This window comes from Gymnoscopelus braueri (genome assembly GCF_963280865.1).
Source record: "Gymnoscopelus braueri genome assembly, chromosome: 16".
In the NCBI taxonomy this organism is placed as follows: Eukaryota; Metazoa; Chordata; class Actinopteri; order Myctophiformes; family Myctophidae; genus Gymnoscopelus; species Gymnoscopelus braueri.
Genome location: NC_137616.1, coordinates 47,192,405 through 47,209,978, shown reverse-complemented (window position 1 = coordinate 47,209,978; position 17,574 = coordinate 47,192,405). Strand labels below are relative to the sequence as shown.

General features: G+C 38.4%; 1 protein-coding gene across 2 annotated transcripts; it reads right to left on the bottom strand.

The window, feature by feature from the left end:
• Positions 1-2,008: 2,008 nt before the first annotated feature.
• On the bottom strand, positions 2,009-9,061 carry sde2 (SDE2 telomere maintenance homolog (S. pombe)). Of its 2 annotated transcripts, none has more exons than XM_080453441.1 (8): positions 8,932-9,061; positions 7,362-7,479; positions 6,859-6,970; positions 6,046-6,215; positions 4,860-4,980; positions 4,365-4,475; positions 3,367-3,562; positions 2,009-2,790 (listed from the first exon to the last, which is right to left on the bottom strand). In XM_080453441.1, exons 1-8 carry the CDS (start codon positions 9,040-9,042, stop codon positions 2,362-2,364), a joined length of 1,368 nt encoding a protein of 455 aa, XP_080309567.1. In that variant the 5' UTR covers positions 9,043-9,061; the 3' UTR covers positions 2,009-2,361. The 2 variants fall into 2 exon arrangements, with proteins under 2 accessions (XP_080309567.1, XP_080309568.1); XM_080453442.1 differs by having other exon boundaries at positions 3,367-3,553.
• Between the last annotated feature and the right edge of the window lie 8,513 nt (positions 9,062-17,574).

Below are 17,574 nucleotides of genomic sequence, written 5' to 3'. Positions count from 1 at the left end.
TACAAATTCACAATACAAGGTCTACTAAACTGGAAAGCCTCATTAAGCATTACGCTTGTTTAAGATGAGGACCCCATGCACACAAATCATGATGAAATATAAGAGGCAGGCAGATATACACACTACTATACAGAATGTCATACAATCAGCTTTCTCACGTCACCAGGCTTTCCGTTACATCTAAGTATTGTTATAAGTAACACCTATTATTATAACTAACTACTATTATTATAACTAACATTATAACTAACAACATGAAGATATTCAGTAAAAACCTAAATTAACATACATTATATTGTAATTATATTCCATCATTCTTACCAATATAAAATCAACAGCTATAATTTATCGAACTGTAAACAGCTATATCTGTTGATTTCACAATGTTAATGTTAAATATTGTAACGGTTTACAATATTTTATTACATTATAATGTAATAAAATATTGTAAACAACAACTTGTAGTACTGTGTCTGTCTCTCACTGTCTCTTTTCATTCTGCGGTCTGTGTCGCCCTCCTGTGGACAAAGTCAACAGTGCAAGTGAGATGGGTCAACATTACAAAGCATGGTTTTAATTCAAAGATTCAAACTCGTGTATTTGTCTCTCAGACTTAATGTTCCAAACACTGGTTTAACAATAACAATATATAATACTGACTATAAAATATAACAATATATAATACTGACTATAAAATATAACACTATATAATAATGACTATAACATATAATAACAATAACAATATATAATACTAAATATAAAATATATTACACTCAGTGTTTTAAAAATATGTATAACATATTTTCTCTGTCGGGTGGAAACCTCACGTTCCAAAACTCTTGATTTTAAGGATTAAAATTCAAAAATATCAAAAGTAGCAGATAAATACAAGCTCACAACTAGTCAGATCTGCTATTTTCCTCTACTTTTGTGTGACACTCTTGTATGGTGAAATAGGGCCTTAATTTATGAACAAAACATACATTTAATTATATGGAGATAAGGTTTCTGCCCGCCAACAACAATGTACAGCAGAATATACAGTAAATCAGGGCTTCTATGTAATATATATATATATATATATATATATATATATATATACACATTATATATCAGCCCTGATTTACTGTATATAATATATATTACATATCAGCCTTGAGATATATGATTTACTGTATATATATTACATATCAGCCCTGAGATATATGATTTACTGTATATCATATATATTACATATCAGCCCTGATATCTCAGGGCTGATATGTAATATATATGATATACAGTAAATCAGTGCTGATATATGTTTATCATATACAGTATTATATTCAGGCATGCAAACAGCCCTGAGGTGAAAAAGGTGACAACATGTTGTTTTCTTTCAGGTCAGGTGTCACACAATTGCCCTATTTGGGTTCCAAAAGGTGACTGTAGCTGAAAAGTGACACTTTTGCATGTCTGTATATTATATACAGTAAATCAGGGCTTATCAAACCTGGCATCTCCCCTAGATCCAAACTTAAAAAAATACATCATGAATTAAAGGTAGGGTTAGTGATCTTCTCTGGTTACAATAAGTGTTAAATATCTCTATATTGTGATAATCATTGCTATAGTGTTTGTTCAGTAACAGTGTTAAATAGCTCTATATTGTGATAGTAATCATTTCCATGTATAAAATATTTACTCTTCAGTAAATGAAAGAACATTTTAAGATGTTTTTAAAGCACAACACTGCCTTAAAGTTGGTACGGTGACTTAATACATTGTCAGTTACTTGAATGTGTCCTTATATAATCATCACTATACCAAATACAGCTCAAGTGGAGTTAGGTTTTTCACCATTAATGTGGAGATAGTTGTTTTGTCATCATTGTTTAGAATGAGAAGTTGGAGTTAGGAGGTTTGACTGACAGTTTGAGGATCCAATGGAGTTAGGAGGTTTAGTCAGAAGTGCTTTTTAATACTATTCATTGGTTCAATATTCGTCAAATCCACACAAAGACATAAAGGGTGTTCAATAGCACTGCTTTATTAAAGAAATTAAAAAAAAGTTTAAAAACAGACATATAACGATATATCGAAATATGAAAAAACAACAAATACCATAAGAACATGAACCAATAATAACTGAAACATGACTGTTCAGAGTACTTTAACCCACTTTGTAATAAAAGGACCCCTTTAACTCGGAGAGTGTACAAATGGAACCATAATGGACCCCTTATGGGTCTGTAACTCTGAGAGTGTACAAATGGAACCATTTGTACACTCTGAGAGTTATAGATCTGTAAGGGTCCATTATGGTCCCTGGAGAACCAATAGCATTAACCAATCAGAAGCGTGCTGGCCAGTGATTGGAGCTCATTTCTTCTTGCCTTTGGCGGCTTTGGCCATCAGAAGCGGATTGATCTGGTCTGCTTTCAGTCCCTTGACGGAGAAGAGACGAGCGGCGCGGTCGCTAAGCGTTCCCCCACATTTCAAACCTCTGCTCATTAGTTCCGCCTTCAGCAGCTCCAGACCAAACACCTCCAGCTCCTGAGCGGAGGTCGCGACCTCCAGGTCAACTGGACCTAAGGTCGCAACCTCCGGGTCAACTGGAGCCAAGGTTGCGACCTCCGGGACAACTGGACCTGAGGTCACGACCTCCGGGTCAACTGGACCTGAGGTCACGACCTCCGGGTCAACTGGACCTGAGGTTGCGACCTCCGGGACAACTGGACCTGAGGTCACGACCTCCGGGTCAACTGGACCTGAAGTTGTGACCTCCGGGTCAACTGGAGCCTCCGTCTGCTGTTGAGAACAAACAAACACAGAGGCACATCAACACCTTATGTTACGATACATCAGTCCACGTACAGTATGAACAGTGAACATTTATTATGCTCCACACAAATGGGACAAACTTCAGGACTCTCTGTAACTGGTTGGATTGATTGGTCTCCATAGACATATTTAGGATGCTTTTTGAGGAGAGATAGATATATAGATAGATCTCGTCTTATATATCTTATGTCTAACCTCATGTTCGTTTCACAAAAGCAGAATGTAAACCTCCAGGATTTAAGAGCAGGTCTAGTCAGTCCTCTGCACTGTGACAGACTTCATAAAAACATCAGGACATGTTTGATTCTCCTTAAGATTACATTGTTTCCTATTCATTATATTGAATTGAAATGAAAAAGAACAAGCGATAACGTTCTTACAGTTTTCAACACATCCGTCAAACTTCCTTTTGTACTTTACAAAACATCTGTAAAGACGTTTTAATGCACTGCTGTTGTGCAGATTTGTACGATTCTGAACTGTTACTCTCTATCCAGCACCACTAACTGACGCAAAAACGTCTCCAAACAGGTCTTAATGTACCTTCTGCTCGCTGTGCTGTGGTGAGTTGGCTTCTGGAGCACTGGGTTCACACTGGGATCCACTGGGATCACACTGGGATCCACTGGGCCCAGGCTGAGGTTCTGCTGGACTGGACAGTGGACCACTGGAGCTGCTCTCTGCACTGGACTGTGGTTCTGTCTCCATGGCAGTGGAACCAGTGGAGCTGCTTTGTTCTCTGAAACACATCAATGATAACACAAGTTATACCGGCCCTAAGGCAGCCCATAAGCAAAGAAGAAGTCAACACACTGGATCATATATAATAAACAAAGAAGAAAGCAACACACTGGATCATATATAATAAACAAAGAAGAAGTCAACACACTGGATCATATATAATAAACAAAGAAGTCAACACACTGGATCATATATAATAAACAAATAAGTCAACACACTGGATCATATATAATAAACAAAGAAGAAAGCAACACACTGGATCATATATAATAAACACAGAAGAAGTCAACACACTGGAACATAAGACCCCTTCAAACTAGTATTACTGAACACAGATCCAACAAACATAATCGCTTCACAACAGCAGCTCATAATGTTTCAACTGAACATGTCAAACCTCCCAGACACGGTGCTGACATAAACACATCACTACTTAAACATTTACACTGTTAGAGACATTAGCCCCTAAGGGTAAGTGCTAATGCTCCAATGCAACATGGAATGTGTATGGTGGTCCTAAAAATAAAGAGGGAAGACCACCGTACGTTGTCATAAAGGATATGATGAGGAGCCCTAGTTTCACCAGTAATACATCTAAAGACCTTTTCAGTTACCTGAGCCCCCAATGAAGATAATGAATAAAGAGTTAATAGATGAAGATGGTGAATACATAGTTAATAGATGAAGATATTGAATACATAGTTAATAGATGAAGATATTGAATACATAGTTAATAGATGAGGATATTGAATAAATAGTGGGAGTGGTCCTTGGGGGAGGAGACATAGAGGATCCATTACCTGTTAGACAGCTGGGGTTCAACGCTCACAGGACCGATGGAGGGCAAGCCTTCATCATCATCATCATCCTCCTCCTCATCCTCAGAGCTGTCCAGGTCATCAACCCCCGTCCTGAAACACATTTAACCAGGGTTCACATTGTGTGTGTGTGTGTGTGTAACAGCCGAAACGCATTTAACCAGGGTTCGCGCTGTGTGTGTAACAGCCTGAACCACATGTAACCAGGGTTCGCATTATGTGTGTAACATGGATAAAATCTGTAGGAGTACTGTCAAAAAAATTGTTTTGCAAAAATCGGCCTACTGGTGGCGCTATAACAAACATTTGGGCCAGAGGTTCACCGTGACGGAGATTAGCTGTTTACAGCCGGCCGGAGATTAGCTGTTTACAGCCGGCCGGACGGACAGGGTGCAAAACGTAACTAAAACTTTAACACGGATGTGAAAACAGGTGTATTGAGGTGACCAATCAGAAGCCAGTATCAGTGTGACTGACCACATGCGTGTCTTCTTGATGTGCTGCTGGTCCTCTTGACGTGATTGGTTGATTCTCTTTCCTCTGCGTCCTTCCTGCCCCTCCTCCACTGACACCAGAGCACTGGACGATGCCTGCATCCCTGTTAGATATATATCATATAATGAATAATATTAAATATATATATGCCTGCATCCCTGTTAGATATATATATATAAAAATTAGGGCTGTGACTCGATTAAAAAATGTATCTAATTAACTAGAGGCTTTGTAATTAATTAATCAAAATATATATATATATATATATATAAATTCAAGGACATTCTGTAAACTCAAGCACAAGTAAAACACTTTCAAGTACATTCCAGAACAGTGGAAACCCTGACCATTAGGAGAAATAAAAATAAAGATGTCTTGATTGACCTTATTGTCCAATATCCTGTATGAACAAACCAGACTAACAAAAACAAAACTCTGTTGCTTCAAAGGCCATAACACTACCAACAATTTAGTTAGTCCATATTGATTTAAAAATAAAATAGACCCCTTCAGTCCAACTCTCCCTCAATATCCTTGGCCAAAATAATAAACAGACCACCGGTCTTGGTGCACCGGCATGATCGGAACGTCTGAAACTCATCCAGTGAGAAGGGTTCTGTGGTGCAAAAACTAAGCGCGATTAAAATGCGTTAATGTTTTAATCACGTTAATTTTCCGTAATTAAGTAAATTAAATTAATCAGTTAAAGTACCAGCCCTAATAAAAATACATAATATGATATATATGTCTGCATCCCTGAAACAAGGACAATTACTATTTATAATAGACATTCAGCACACCTCTTATCCAGGGAGACTTAGTAGTGTGAGATCACAATAAGCAGAGTAAACATCAACTCTAGTCAATAAGAAACATGGTAAACAGTCAAATAAATAGAATGCAGAGAGAACAACGTAGTGCCTCAAAGAAATGTGTGTGTGTGTGTGTGTGTGCGCTCCAATCCTACAACCCCTCCCACTCACTTAGATCAGCTAACACAGGCAAGCCGTAAGAACCTTCTCTAAAACACCCTGGACATTGCTCCACACGTCCCAGACTCTTCTCCCTTCTCTAAAACACCCCGGACAACGCTCCACACGTCCTAGTAGACTCTTCTCCCTTACATTACTGCTTCTGTACCTTTGAGAACAGAAAGGTGCTACAGTACCTTTCAGAACAGAGTCGTCCAGTCTCTCAGAAAGGTGGTGACATTGCTGGTGGAACTGGGGGTCAGTGAAGTGGTGTTTGGGTTCAGACAGTTTCCTCTGGATTCTGTCCAGTCGACGTTGTTCTTTCTCTGCTTCACGTTCGCCCTGTTTCTGCAACCACTCTGCCATCCTGACGCACACACACACACACACACAGCGATTTTAAGAATGTTGTTTCATACATTTTGCCATCTTTAACCTTAAAGCTGAAAAATAGCAGATCTACAAGCTTAAGGATCGGCTATTGGTCGGTGCGTGACGCACGCAACTAAGTATACATCACATGTTTAACTCTAATTCCAACCCCTAAACCTAACCCCTAAATGTCTAATGTCTTCATCACCTTTATCATTGTAAAATGTACTCTTTGTGCTCCTCGAGCAGATTGCTAAGCTTCAAGCAATGTAGTACAAAAACGAAAAAAAAATGCAAAAGAAAATTCTAAACATTGTCTTTATACTTGCATGTCATGTGGTTGGACACCCACAATAGTAAATATTCACAGATCGGTGTTCAACATAACCTACTTCTGCCCTATAAGCTCCGTGGTCACGTGTTGTGACCCACTACTATATAAGGGAGGTGGGTCACCTGATGAAGAACAACTGTGGCCCAAACGTTGTACCATGTGATATTTTCTGTGTTTCAAAGTAAACTATACACTTCTTTTGAACTGTTACACTGTATCCAGCACCAGCAACAAACTGGATGATGTGCGCAACCCACTGTTCTGAACTAGTGTGGGCGTGTCTTCATGTGTGGCCGTGTCTTACTCTTTCTCATGATTGACGTCTCTCAGGCGACGCCCACTCAGGTCTCGACACGCCTCCCTGTTGGTGGTCTTCTCAATCTGAGCCCCCAGAGCTCTGAGCATGGAGCCGAAACCTAAGGGGTTAATATATTATTAATATACCATATAATACTATAACATAACCCCAGAGCTCTGAGCATGGAGCAAAACCCTTAAGAGTTAATATATTATTAATATACCATATAATACTATAACATAACCCCAGAGCTCTGAGCATGGAGCCGAACCCTAAGGGGTTAATATATTATTAATATACCATATAATACTATAACATAACCCCAGAGCTCTGAGCATGGAGCAAAACCTTAAGAGTTCATATATTATTATAGAGTTAATATACCATTAATATACCATATAATATTATAAGCTAACCCTAAAGAGTTAATATAGCATTAATAATATACCATATAATACTACAACATAACCCTAATAATATACAGCATGATCAGAGGAACAGGAAGTCACCTCCTTTCCCTCCAGATAGGCGGGGCTCCAGGTGATAAACGCCTCCATGTTGGACGATGTCATCTAGGCTGGACAGACGGCCGTTGTTCTTCACGTAGAAGTCGAGATGAGGAAGTCCCTGAAACACAATTATGACATCATCATCAATACAACCATGACATCATATATACAGCCATGACATCATCAATACAACCATGATGACATAATCATGCCAGGTTAAGTCCTGCCCCACGGAGGATCTAACTATTTCCATCGATCAGTGGTTCTCTAACCTTTTCATGTCAAGGACCCCCAAATCGATATGCATTTGGCCGCGGACCCCCGTCTAATAATATTTTGTTCCAGGGACCCCCAGAAGCAAAGATTTGATTTTTCAAAAATAACAGATCCATGACCTATGATCAGAGGAACAGGAAGTCACCTCCGACACGTTTTGAGCTTGTAGATCTGCTATTTTCAAATAGCCAAAATATAAATAGTATGTATAGTGCATGTTTAATTTATGTTTACAAAAAATCTAAATCTACAAAGTAACTAGTAACTAAGTTTTCATAGAATTGTAGTGGAGTAAAAGTACAATATTTGCCTCTGAGATGTAGTGGAGTAAATACTGAAAATTGGAAATACTCCAGTAAAGTAAAAAAAAAACTAAAAATTGTACTTAAGTACAGTACTTGAGTAAATGTACTTAGTTACTTTCCACCACTGCCTACGTCGTGGAACCTCATCTATGAGCAGAGGTTACAAACGGGCCTATGTTGTTAGCATGTTTAGCTGCTAGCTCGCTGCTAACAGCATGATACTGTGTATTAATGTTAACTATGTGTTGTTAGCATGTTTAGCTGCTAGCTCACTGCTAACAGCATGATACGGTGTATTAATGTAAACCATGTGTTGTTAATAGCCTTAGATCAAGACTATCATAGATGTATTGGATCAATTTTGACATTTAATTATTTGTATCTCTGCGAGAGTCTTAGCGACCCCCCCCCCAGTTTGCCCTGGAATGTCACCAGTAAAGCCTGTATTTCTCCAAACATGTACAAATATTAAATATAAGGTGCTTACCCGCTTGCCCCAAATGTTAACTAGGCGTCTGGAGTATTTGTGTAATGTATTAGTCCATATTTTTCAATAAAGAAGTGTTTTAATCCCGTCTGTGGCCGAACGCCATTTCCCCCCTCCTCGTTTACTTCCTGTTTACATTGGGTGTAATTCCGTCTTTCACCAGATGCGCCCCGTCACTACCGCTACATTTGGAACTTCCTACTGAATCGGCCACAGACGGGATTAAAACACTTATTTATTGAACAATATGGACTACTACATTAAACAAATACGCCGGACCGCTAGTTAACATTTGGGGCAAGCGGATGAGTGCCTTAAATGTTGCGTTTGTACACGTTTGGAGAAATACAGGCTTTACTGGTGCTGACATCTACGAGAGTCTCGACCCGAGGCTACGTTGTTAGCATGTTTAGCCAATAGCTCGCTGCTAACAGCATGATAAGTTGTATTAGTGTAAACTGTGTGTTGTTAGCATAAGTTGTATTAAAGTAAATATTCTTACATGTGTCTCGGTCACAGTGTGCAGCAGCTCACACACTGTAGCGTCAGATGATAAAGTAACGGCTTTCGACTTTAACGACTTGATAAACGGAACACAAACAAACGCCTCCATGTTGTCGCTGTTGTTTTTGTTTTTTTTCCAGATCACCGTGAACACTTCCGGGTTATATATACTTGTTCCGGTGCCACTGGGAGCAGAAGCTGAAGTCCTCACAGCGCCCCCCAGTGGTGTAAAGTAACTAAGTATATTTACTTAAGTACTGTACTTAAGTACAATTTTGAGATATTTGTACTTTACTTGAGTATTTCCAATTTCCAATACTCTTACTTCTACTCCACTACATCTCAGAGGCAAATATTATACTTTTACTCCACTACAATTATTTGAAAACTTAAGTTACTAGTTACTTTGCAATTATAAATGATGATATTATAAAACATACATTAACCACTTTAACCCTATTTTATACATAGGTTATTTGAAAATAGCCGATCTACAAGCTCACAACGCGTCGCGATGCGGCGCGTTGTGAGCTTGTAGATCTGCTATTTTCAAACATTTTAGTACTTTTACTTTTGGTGCCTTGAGTACATTTTGATACCAATACTTTCGTACTTTTACTCAAGTAAATTTTGAATTCTGGACTTTTACTTGTAACGGAGTACTTCTACATTGTGGTATTGATACTTTTACTTAAGTAAAACATTTGAGTACTTTTTCCACCACTGCCCTGGTGGCGGCTCCGGGTTTCTGCATCGTTACCGACAGACCGTTGCTGATCCGGTCTGCGTCTAGAGCGGATACGGAAACGTTTCTTGGATGTATGTGTGCGTGTAAATGACCGGATACCGTAGGCGGGCTGTAGACCGGATCACACTGGTTTGATTCACAATAAACCAAGTAAAAAGAAAACTTACACATAAAAAAAAATAGAATAAAATAACTTAATGGACGGCAGCAGCAAAAGGTTTTCAGAGTGTGTTATTTTTTGTTGCTGCTATGTATCATCTAATTTATTACAAATACACTATATATCATCTAATTTATTACAAATACACTATAGGTATCATCGAATTTATTACAAATACACTATATATATCATCAAATTTATTACAAATACACTATATGTATCATCGAATTTATTACAAATACACTATGTATCATCTAATTTATTACAAATACACTATGTATCATCCAATGTATTACATATAGACTATATGTATCATCCAATTGATTACAAATACACTATATGTATCATCGAATTTATTACAAATAACACAATTATAATAATGTGTTGTTGTTGTGTATCCCAAAGAAGTCCTTCTTCAACTAAGCTAGCCATGGATTACATGACGCTCGTCCATCACGACCGTCATGGCTGAACTTCTACTTGTTTTTTGTTTTGCACTTTCTTCCATTTTAGTCCGTTCATCTACATAAACGTTAATATTTCAAATATAAAGTAATTACTTCATGGCCACAATTGTTAATATTCAATACGGGCCCTCAGAAGTACCCGTATTTTCCGTATTGTTCAATAAAAAGTATTTTAAGCGGATTGGTGGCCATTTTCTTCGCATTTTCTCATGCGTTCAACTACGCGAACCTATCGGTTAGGAGGTGTATTGCACGCTGATACATTATAACTCTATGAGAAAATGGCCACCAATCGGATTAAAATGCATTTTATTGAACAATACGGAAGATATACGGGTACTTATACAGACCCGAAATGAATTGTAACATCTTAGGCCAAGGGGTAAGCACTTTGTATTTGTCATGGTATGACAGTCATGATATGACAGTCATGTTTCAGGGCTACAACTAAGCCAGAGTGGGGAACAGTTACATGAGTGAACGTATTGTCCAGTTTCAAGTTACAATGGCCCCCTCATGTGGTCATTATATGGAAGATCAGCATGTAGTATAATTTTCGTTTCGGCGTCAAGCCTTCCTCAGCATGTTAAGAAAGTGGTCGGTCAGACAGACAGACAGACAGACAGACAGACAGACAGACAGACAGACAGACAGACAGACAGACAGACAGACAGACAGACAGACAGACAGACAGACAGACAGACAGACAGACAGACAGACAGACAGACATGACAAGGACTTCAGTTGCTGTCGGTATTATTATTTTATTTTATATTATTTTTATTTATTTTTTAGTTTAAGTTTTTGTTTTTTTTGTTCCTTGATTCAGTATTTAGATATTTGATATCCATTTGATCAGACACGCCCCTGCCCAACTTCAAACTCCATTTTAACCATGTTAGATTCATTGAAAACACCCGTCCTTGGTTCTGGTGACTGATGTTGGCCTTCTAATGTGTGAGGGGCTGAGGTTTTTCAATTACCTATTTTATTTATTCATTTTATATTTTTTTTGGGGGGGAAAAAAAGAAGAAAAAAAAGAAATACAATAAACTTAAAAGTAAAAGTACTTAAGTACAATTTTGAGGTAATTCCAAAGTTCAGTACTTTTACTTAGTTCTACTCCACTACATCTCAGAGGCAAATATTGTACTTTTACTCCACTACAATTATTTGAAAACTTTAGTTACTTGTTACTTTGCAGATATACATTATTATATTATAAAACATAGGCCTACATTATCCACTTTTAGCCCTATTTTATACCTAGGCTATTTGAAAATAGCCGATCTACAAGCTTGTAAATCTGCTATTTTCAAACATTTTAGTAATTTACTTTTGGTACTTTAAGTACATTCTGATACCAATACTTTTGTAATTTTACTCAAGTTTTTTTTTTCTGACTTTTACTTGTAACAGAGGAGGCTACTTCTACATTGCAGTATTGATATTTTTACTTAAAGTAAAACATTTGAGTACTTTTCCCACCACTGGTTTTATGCAGCCATTATCTAGTTGCTATCGCTGAAGCCTCTATCCTGTATAGGCTACTGTCCTCCCATCCTTTCACCTCTCCTCTTGCTCTTTTACAAACACTGTTTTGGAGGGTCTTCTTGATGGAGGACAGACCCTGGCCCAAACCTCTAAAAACAGGTCCCGCTATTAGCACGAGTGTGTTTAACGTACAGCCAGTTGGATCTCATCTCAATCCCCTCCATTATTCGCTCCCCTGCCATTAGGATGGCTTAGATCAGCATAAGGATGACCTTTAAACGAATTAATTCATTACACGTCACACACACACCTGCACTTAAATGACTATAGTACTATAGTCAGTATTAGCCACTGTTTATATAACAGTATACTGAACCAAAAATTATACATCTGCGACTGCCTTGAATTCATGGAGAATTCATGTCGCATTCCTGAGCCAATAATTTGTGTGTATTTGATAGAAAATAAGTCATTGTTTGGGTGAACTACTCCTGTAAACATAAAACACATTTTAATTGCTTCAACAAAAAAACATTTTGATGCATAGTGCCTAAAAAAGACCTCCTATAAAAGTATAACTTGTGGTAGGCCTATATCCGGTTTTATTTATATAATAAGATCTTTCTTTTTTTCTTCGGACAATGAAGTTATTATGAACTGGAATGTGCTACAACTGTAAAGAAAGAGAGAAAAGAATGGAACAGAAACTTTGTCTGAAAGAAACCCGATCTAAAATGGTTCTAAAACACAACCTTAAAAAATACTCACAAGTCTCATGTTATAATAAGAGGGACAACAATGAATAAGAATAAACACTACCACCCAAATTAAACACTGTCATGTTTAATCGACTCTGAATGAAATCGTTTATTTTCAGGTCGCGTGATATGACGATCCCCTTAGATTTCAACCAAATATGGTATTTTTTCTTTTTGCAGAAATTAAGCCCTTTTTTTTTTCAAAATTTTTATCCCACGATTTTTGTAACCAATTTTTTTCACCCGGTGCCAATTTCCTAAGTGATCCTGGGCGCTACACCAGCCCTACACCAGCGCTACACCAGTCCCCCACAGCCTAGGGAGGCCAGGGCCGAGCTCATGCTTCCTTCAATGCATGAGAGCCAACTGACCTTCTTGTCACCTGACAGGGGGGAGTTTCCCTGGTAGGGCGTAGCGCGTGGAAGGAACACGTTATTCCAACCAGTTCCCTTCCCCTCCATCAGGCGCCCCGGCTGTCATGGGGGAGGCGGTATAGCGACCAGGATTACTACATGTTTTTGTGAGGGTATTAACTACCCTAGGAGACATGGGGAGAACATGCAAACTCCACACAGAGTAGGCCCTTTCGCCAACCCCACCTAGGGTATGGGTGCTGATGACGCGGAGGAGAAAATTAAGCACTGTTAACGTGGGTTTGATTCGCTGCGTCACCTTTCTACGACGTAAAGCCAGTGAGTGACACACGAGAGAGAGAGAGAGAGAGAGAGAGAGAGAGAGAGAGAGAGAGAGAGAGAGAGAGAGAGAGAGAGAGAGAGAGAGAGAGAGAGAGAGAGAAAACAATGTTGCAAAAAAAAAATATTATCTGTGAAACTGATGTTTTAACTAAACATGCGCCCCATTGTGTTGAAGTGGAGCAAACCTTCCAATGGCTGACTTGGGTTATTAAACCCCTCCCTCAGAATGGAGAGGCTCAAGAGTTCCTTGAACCAATGGTTCTCAAAGTGGGGTCCAGCCAGGGACCCTCAAAGGTTCTTTGAGAGGGTTCTATAAATGGACCGTTACAATATGTAACTCTGAGAGCGTACAAATGGAACCAAATGGACCCATAAGGGTCTATTACAAGTATGTAACTCTGAGAACGTACACAATGGAATCAAATGAACCCTTACAAGTCCATTTGGTTCCATTTGTTCGTTCTCAGGAGTTATGGTGGTTCTTGAACTTAAGAAGTTTGAGAACCACCACCTTTCACACGGCTGTGGTTTAAGTGTACGATAGGAATAAAAAAACATCATTGGTGTGGGAAAAAAACGTTGCCGGTGTCGAGTAGTAGGCCTACGCCTGAAAGTATTAAACAGCAACAATGTTAAGATTTCAAAAAGGAGGTTGTCTGTCTCTTTTGTTTGTTTTTTGATTTATTTTTTACCAACAGATTTTGTATTAGTTACACACGGCCCAATAATAATAATAATATTGTCAGGTAAAGTTTTAATAAATGCTTCCACTGCACAGTTTACGAGATCATAAAAAGCTGTACAATACAGTTATGAATGAATCACTGTAACAGTCGAGGTGTTTTGTCACATTACACACAGTCATATTACTGTACTAAACCTCCTCTACAGTGTGACAACATCACACACAGTGATATTATTGTATCAAGCAACATATCAAAAAGCATTCGAAATAGGGTAGATAAAGACAAATTCAATTTTTTTTTTAAATAATGTACTTAATACATTTTCAACTTTTATAAAATTGTGACAATAGCAAATCTACAATCTCGGCGTGCATCGCATGGCCTTGTGAGCTTGTACTGTACATCTGCTATTTTCACTGTTAACACATTGAATGCCAAAAACGGTCCGGACCGTTTTTGAGGGTCCAAACGAGAAGTGCCGAAAACGGTCCGGACCGTTTTTGACCCAATTCTATTTTTATACATGTGGGCCACGTGGGGCGCTAAAACGAAACTTTGACATCACCCAAGGAGTTTCTGAGAAGAAGAAGCTGGATCTGGCTCCATGTCAAAAATCCTTCCGGTCTGCGTTTTCAATGTTATCTCCTTGACTAAAAGCTTAATATCTCCATTTCTTTTTAATGTGGTGGAAACGAGCCGTTTTCGATCGGCGATCACGCTGCAATGGAGGGTCGCGTTGGAAATATTATTGTTCCAGGCGTTAGTCGGGACCCTCCGCCGTCTCGCACGCACGCTTTGTTTACATGCACTTCCTCGTCGGGGCTTCTCACAGCACGAAACTTATAACGCAAGTGGATGGAAGAAATGCAGGCACTCAACGTATAATATTTTAATAAACCTCTGGCACCCAATGTGTTAAACATGATGTAACTCCAAAGGTGGACAAGAAATGAAAAAGAATTGCTCCAGTAATTAGAAATGGATTATTCAAAATATGCTCCTCATTGACTTACATTGTACACTGTAAACGAACAGCCCGTAAACGAACACAAAGGAAGCCGATTCAGACAATATAGAACATCACCAAACCCAGTACTGTTTATTTATTTAATAAAAATGTCAACTTCCTGATGATTTTACTATTTGAAGATCCGGATCCGCCGATCCAGTCCGGGTTTTCTTTCTAATAAAAATGGCAAAATGGCCATGTGGTTATAGCTGAACATCTTCAAACATATTCATGAATATTCATGCATTTTCAAGACATTTCAAACATATTATTACAGAAATATCAAAATGTTCAAAAATATCATATATGTACAAGCTCACAACACGTCGCGTTGTGAGCTTGTAGATCAGCTATTTTATAGGGGCTTCAAAGGATAAAGTTGTTATCTTAAAAATCCAAAGTGTGCCCAACTCTGTTTGCTTCAACATGCTGACTGATCCAGAATCCCATTAAAGATGGGGTGCCATGATATTTTTCAACCCTAAAACCTGATCATAAGGTATTATTATTACGTAAGGATTAAAAAAAAAAAAAAAAGTGTACAGTAAGTGTTAAAATGTTGTTTTTATGTGGACACGCCTCCAGTTCATTAAGTATACCTGGTTCTCACCTTAGCACCTCCTCCACCACCTTAGCACCACCCACCTGTCATAGTCCCTCCTCCTCCTCATGCCCACACCTGTTGTGTTATGATAATGAGGGGGAGGGTATGGCTTTGTGATGTCACTAAAGCGCTGTTTCTCTATTGGCACGTTTGACCCTCAAGGTTTCAGCCTCCAGGAAGAAACTCCAAATAGTCAGAGAAGACATAAAACACCATAAAAACACCACCGGGGGGCTTAATGAAGTTCTATCAACCTCATAGACACATGAAAAACAGAAAAAGTGCAAAAACATGGCACCAGCTCTTTAAGACCTGAGGCCTATAAATGTCTTCTAAAACTGTTTTCTGAAAAACCTAATGTTGCTATATCAGTGGTGCTGAAAACCTTTTCATGTCAAGGACCCCCAAAATGATATGTATTTGGCCGCGGACCCCCATCTCAAAATATTTCCAGAAGCAAAGATTTCAGTTAAAAAAGTTAGCTTAAAAAAATATATATGGTATTATTCAAAGATTTACAAACATTTTCAAGATTTGTCAAAAATAACAGATCTACAAGCTCATAGAGGTGATGCGCTATGGGCTTGTATATCTGCTCTTTTTAAATAGCCAAAGTATAAAATAATGGTTAAAGTAGTTAAAAAGAAATCTAAAGTGGCAGATGTTTTAATGGGTTAAACCCTATAATAGTTGACTGGGGTCCCCCAGGGCTCTATACTAGATCCTCTAGAACAGTGGTTCCCAAACTTGGGGTCGGGTACCCCAAGGGGGTCCCCAAATGATTTTGGGGGGTCCCAAGATTACGGACGAACGGTATGGACTATCAAAATTCTGTTTCGGTCCAGATTATCACAAGGGTCCAGAGATCATGTGTACCGATTTTTGTTAAATTTGGACAAAATATATGGGAGGAGGAGCTAAAAGTGTGTTTTGAAGAAAATTCAAAATGGCGGAAAATCTATCCTGACGCAAATGGGTGTGGCCTATATGGGGAGATGCGTCGTGACCCAAGAAATCCAGGGGAAACGAAGGTTCAAGAGTTATAGGCCAAAACGTAAAGGGGGCTGTTATAGCGCCACCATGTGGCCGATTAGTGTAATTATTTTCAATAATTTCGGACTAAATTATGAACCTCCCCTCCAAATCTGGTAACTCTAGCTCTTACGGTTTCAGAGAAAAAAAATACTTGAATTTGAGTTTTTTCACTTTTTCATTAAAGCGGATGGGGAAATTTAATGCACTAATAAATCAATATCAATTAAACTATTTAACCAATCTCTTAGCAAAATACAAGCGCACGATTCCAGGTCAAGACGGTCATTTTGAGGTATGGCACTAAATTGGGGAATAAAAACTGTGGGAGGAGATGCGGTTCAAAGTATTGTTTATCTAGAAAAATTATAAAGTGTAAGGATTACTATAGTCTGGTTGCCCTGTTAGGGCAACCACACTAATTAAAATGCATAACATGCTAAACCATCATAGTTGGTGTTTTGTATTAAAGTGGTCATGGCTACAACAGTTTGAACTTCTGTACAATAAAATGTTGAGTTTTTATCAGATTTTCACTACTAATTACTACTGTAACAGAACACTGAGCTTCAGTTTCATCAATGAAGTGAAAACAACAATTTCTCGCAGATTGTGGAACTTGTAGCTGAACATAACTCACTAGCCCAAAAGCCTTTGCGATTAAAGTGCTGGTAGACTGCACAATTGTCTTTATTGATAGGCCATCCACTGCCCCAGTACCTGAAAAATGAACAACAATGTATTTTAACATCCACTCAGTCACTCACATACAGTGACTTTGATAGAATTACAATATAAAAACATGTAAAATGTCTCACTGTGTTGTCAGTGGCGTTGTATCCACCCATGTCCAGTTTCCTCCTGTCCTTTTCAGACCAATCCATGATCCATCAATCCATGGATGGTTCAATCCATGGATGAAATCCTGATTATTTGCACATGATTGAAACATCATTATTAATATTATTATTCTATCCAATACAGTCAC